This window comes from Nicotiana tomentosiformis, chromosome 8, assembly GCF_000390325.3.
Source record: "Nicotiana tomentosiformis chromosome 8, ASM39032v3, whole genome shotgun sequence".
Lineage (NCBI taxonomy): Eukaryota > Viridiplantae > Streptophyta > Magnoliopsida > Solanales > Solanaceae > Nicotiana > Nicotiana tomentosiformis.
In genome coordinates this window covers 95,962,392-95,967,191 of record NC_090819.1, presented here as the reverse complement: position 1 = coordinate 95,967,191, position 4,800 = coordinate 95,962,392, and the positions used below count along the sequence as shown (strand labels likewise).

Genomic DNA, 4,800 nt, shown 5'->3' with positions numbered 1-4,800 from the left:
GTAATACTGTAGGTTTATTTATCTTCTATACTTTAACTATATAATTTAGTAAACTAACTAGAATAAAACAAGTAACCATATAAAACTGATATAAATCTAAAAGATTTAATTTTACAAAATTAAACTGAAAAGGATATAAGAGAAATTAAAGAATATTTTTTAAGAAAATAAAATAAAATATATATACACTTCTATGAACGAATATGTATGCAAAGACGTGTACAAAACCAGAGAATTAAGTGCGTGCAAAATTATACATTTGTACATTTTGGTCATTTTTAATATTCAAATATTTATAAAATAATAATTATTCTAATTTAATGAAGTGCTCTAATCGACCAACTGCACTAGTGTTATTTAAAAAGAAAAGGAAAGGAAGGAAATATAAAGTGGAGTGCATGACTTATTACGCAGAGGTGTCGACACAGTGGAGCTCATTCTCTTCTAAAACAAGCGACTGTATCAAAGTCTCCCCATCTCCTCTCTCTTCTTTCTTTACTAATAATGTCGACATCATTCCCAGTATCTTCTTCCATTTCTCATCCCCATCTATTTTCCCCTTCTTTCATTCTTTCTTTATCCTTTTCTAAACCCTCCCTAGTCCCTCCTTACAACAGCAAGAGGATTTATAAAACAGTGTTTTCGGACAAAAGGGGTTTGTTCTCGTCAAGAATTATTACAAAATTCACCACTTTCTTGTTAGATTAATACTATAATTTTGGTCCAGACCTTTCACCTATATATAGAGATTTGTGATGCTTTCTCTGTTTGTGTAAACTTATTACGTAATTGGAAATAGAGTTTTGAGGGACAAATTCCCTCTCTTTTCCCCATATCCCATGTCGTTCATTGAGGTTCGTTCTTTCTTTCTTCAGTGCCCCCACACACAACCCCAAACCCCTACTCCCTCTTCCTTTTTATTGTGTATTCCTTTCTCCTTTTTTTTTAATTGCCCCATTTGTCTTGAAAGTTGTGAGTTTTATTATATTCTTTGTTAATTGTTAATTTCAGGATCTCGTGCCCTTCTTTTTTATGGACCCAAAATTTAGAGAAAAGACTGGGGCTTTCTCAGGTAAGTAATATTTTGTGTCACCATTTTCTTTTATTTATTTTTCTTTGTAATTGTTATGGGGAATGAGGAAATTGAATCTTTAATTCTGGGTTTTGCTTGGTTTGGTTTGTAATTGATGGAGAATTCTCCAAATTACTGTAGTTGTTTTTTCTTGTTGGTTTTATGTTCCTATTGGATACTCTGTGTTGAGTAAGTATAATCACTTGCATCCTGTTTGGAAGTTCATTACTGTTTTGGATTTTAAATTTTGGATTATCTGCTTATTATAGTTTATAAGTAGTTCATTTTTTGAGTCTTATGATGAAGTGGACTTTCATTTTTGTATTAAGTGGTTGCTTGTTTTATAAATCATTCATTATCACTCACCTTTTCTATAAAAAGTTTTGAAATTCATTCATTCTCATGTTGTACTGATCTCGATTTTATGAAATGATGGGGTATTGAATTCCAAATTTGAATTGGTACTAAAGGTCTCTTTTTGTATTTTCTTCATATACATCTTCTCTTCATTTGCTCTGCACATTCGTTATGTCTGTTTTGGCTGTTGAATCTCACTCATGTACTAAATCTGGGAAAGGGAAAGGAAGAAAAAAAGTCAGCTTTAGTTTTACTTTGTCAAAATGGAGTTCTTGCCTAAGGTTGCGTACACCCTATATTACGTAGCGGACTCTTTTTTATCTATTTTCATGTATTAGGTGGAAAAGTACAGATTCCTTTGACTTCCATTTTCTAATGAATTTCATCTTTCATATCAAAATATTTGAAATGTAGGGAAACTTTGGTTAGTGAGGAGAATTCTTGTAGTGTTATTTTAAGGAATAAACAGAAAGAAATTTGATAGTTCTTTATTGGTTCAATACCTAAATTGTGTAGAAATTGAAATGATTCTTACACTCTCTTACTGTTCCTTTTGATCAAAACAGATACCATTATGCTGAAACTTTATCAATCTGTTTCCAATACCACCTGTGGCAGTGCTGATGAAGAAATAGAAGGCTGCCGAGACAGCTCGGCTGCTCTCACCCTTAAAATTGTGGCTATCTCTGCCATCCTAATAGCTAGCACTTGCGGAGTTGGTATTCCATTAGTTGGCAAGAAGCATCGGTTCCTCCGAACTGACTCCAATCTCTTTCTTACTGTTAAAGCCTTTGCTGCTGGTGTCATCCTCTCTACAGGATTTGTCCACATATTACCAGGCGCCACCTCATCATTAACTAATCCTTGCCTTCCGAAATTTCCTTGGTTGAAATTCCCTTTTGCTGGTTTTATTGCTATGATGGCTGCATTGGCTACGTTGGTGGTTGACTTTGTTGGGACTCAGTATTATGAGAGGAAGCAAGAGAAACAAAGCCAAAAAGATCAGATTGATTCAGTGGATTTGGTGTCAGAATCAGCTATTGTACCAGTTGAACCAAAGGTAAGGAATGAGAAATTGTTTGGTGAAGAAGACGGTGGTGCAATACACATTGTTGGGATGCATGCACATGCAGCTCATCACAGACATAGCCATTCACAAGAACAAGGGGCATGTCAAGGGAACGTGAGGGAGCATTCCCATGGTCATTCGCACTCCCATAGCTTTGGTGGTGGAGATGAGGAAGGTGGAGGGAGGCATGTTGTTGTTTCTCAGGTAATTTTACTTGCAAATTTTTGCATGTCTTAGGCCTTTCTCTGTACTTCTCCACCTAAGTTCGTTCTGGTTGGATTGGGTAAATGTTGTGTCTAGAAGGTTTTTGATTATCTCATTGGTTATAGGTTTTAAAGATATGAATTACATTTCCTCGATGTCAGGATTTATGAGAAAGAAAACCTTTGGGCTTCATATGTATCATGCTGGTAAACTTGATATAGAATTTTCTGAACGACTTGTAGTATGTATGGTTTACCAAATTTACAACCACTTATAGGTTTTTGCGGAATTCATATAGCCAACTCTTAGGGATTGAGACATAGTTGATTGATTGCAACTGTTTATACGCTACTGATTCCTTGAGCTTTGATAAATACATTTCTATAAGCTTCTGCGGAATTACACTATTTCATTTTCTTCTAGGTTTAGCTAGATATTCTGCTAAATTACTTTCTAATTGTTTGGTGTTTAAGATTTTTCACCCAACCTTTGAGATACTGCATATATTCTCATATGAAATTTAACTTCATATAGAACATTACCTAAAGTTTGTTAGCCGTTCGTTGGTCTATCAGGTGCCCATCATTCAATATTTTGGTGTGGTGTGCGTCCAGGTGAGAGTGGTTTATGCATTCACAGATTAGGGGTTTGTGTAAGGTTTCTCATAATAGCAGATACTTGGGGGCACTTGTTTCTTTAATACCAACTTTTTACTTTTGTTTAATTGGCAAATGAGCCAAAGTTTGATTTTCCCCGAGTTTGTGAAGATACAGTGTTTGTTTATACCTGTCAGTTTGATTGTGAAAAACTTGGTCATTACAACGACTTCCTTGTATGCAGGTCTTGGAGCTGGGGATAGTATCACATTCTCTCATAATAGGCATAGCATTGGGTGTTTCAGAAAGTCCGTGCACAATTAGACCCTTGCTTGTGGCCTTGTCGTTCCACCAGTTCTTCGAAGGTTTTGCGTTAGGAGGCTGCATCTCACAGGCACAGTTCAATTCCCTCCGTTCCACTATAATGGCAACGTTTTTCGCCGTAACAACACCCTTGGGAATTGCTATAGGGATTCTAGCTTCTTCGTCGTACAATCCACATAGCCCAAGAGCTTTGGTGGTGGAAGGGATCCTAAACTCTATATCTTCTGGAATTCTAATCTACATGGCTTTAGTAGACCTAATTGCTGCAGATTTCTTGAGTAAGAGAATGAGCTGCAATACAAGGCTTCAAATAGTATCTTATTTTGCACTATTCTTAGGGGCTGGACTCATGTCCCTTCTTGCAATATGGGCATGATATTGCTTTTTATTATATGCATGTAATTTTTTTGTTTTTATATTTTATTAACCACAAAAAAGCCAAGCAAGCAAGCAATTGTTTACCATTTCTTTTTCCTGATTTTTACTTTTTCTTATCCTTGAGAGGATGTTGTTTTGGGCCCTGGCTGTGGAAGGGTGCTTGTGTAATAGGTATGGCACCCTGGTAGTAGGGTTGAAGATGAAGTTGCAAACAGAAGAGAGAGAAGAAGAGAAATATTGCATTTAATTCATGCAATCAAATAATTTAAAGTTCTTTTCTATGTTGTATGATCATTTTCCTTATTTTGAGATTTGATTATGATTATGATTTTCAGAGGCAACTAGCTTGGGCATAAATACACTCTCCTTTCATAATGTTCAGTTACTTCTATGTCAAATTCGTTGTTTTTTAACAATTATTTTGAGGTATAAAACTATCTTTTAAGAAGAAGACAAAGGATTTACTTGGAAGGCATTAACTTTGATGTATAGTATTTCTGTATGTGCGGAATGACCATATAAAATTCAAACTGATTTTAACTAGTTTGAGATTGAAGTGAAATTGATTTTTAACTTTTTCCCTAAACCATACTTCAAAACCTTTGATTCCCCTAAACATGAATTGATGAAATGTGAAATCTTATAAATCTCTAGTTACAAGATCTAATTGGACAAAAAACATCGTTTTTTCATAATGAGGTGGTAATGACTTTAGATCTAAACAGACCTATCTCTTGGATCAACATCAGTAATGCAGTTTATTAGTAAGAAAAATAAATTTAAACATCAGAAAAGCTAAA

At 34.9% G+C, this 4,800-nt stretch overlaps 1 protein-coding gene across 1 annotated transcript; it reads left to right on the top strand.

Annotated features, from left to right (window-relative positions):
- The first annotated feature begins 418 nt into the window (after positions 1-418).
- Positions 419-4,341, top strand: LOC104108183 (zinc transporter 4, chloroplastic). The gene is made up of 4 exons (XM_009617170.4): positions 419-854; positions 1,012-1,072; positions 1,996-2,702; positions 3,543-4,341. The coding sequence occupies exons 1-4, from the start codon at positions 840-842 to the stop codon at positions 3,996-3,998; spliced, it is 1,239 nt and encodes a 412-aa protein (XP_009615465.1). The 5' UTR covers positions 419-839; the 3' UTR covers positions 3,999-4,341.
- The last annotated feature ends 459 nt before the right edge of the window (positions 4,342-4,800 follow it).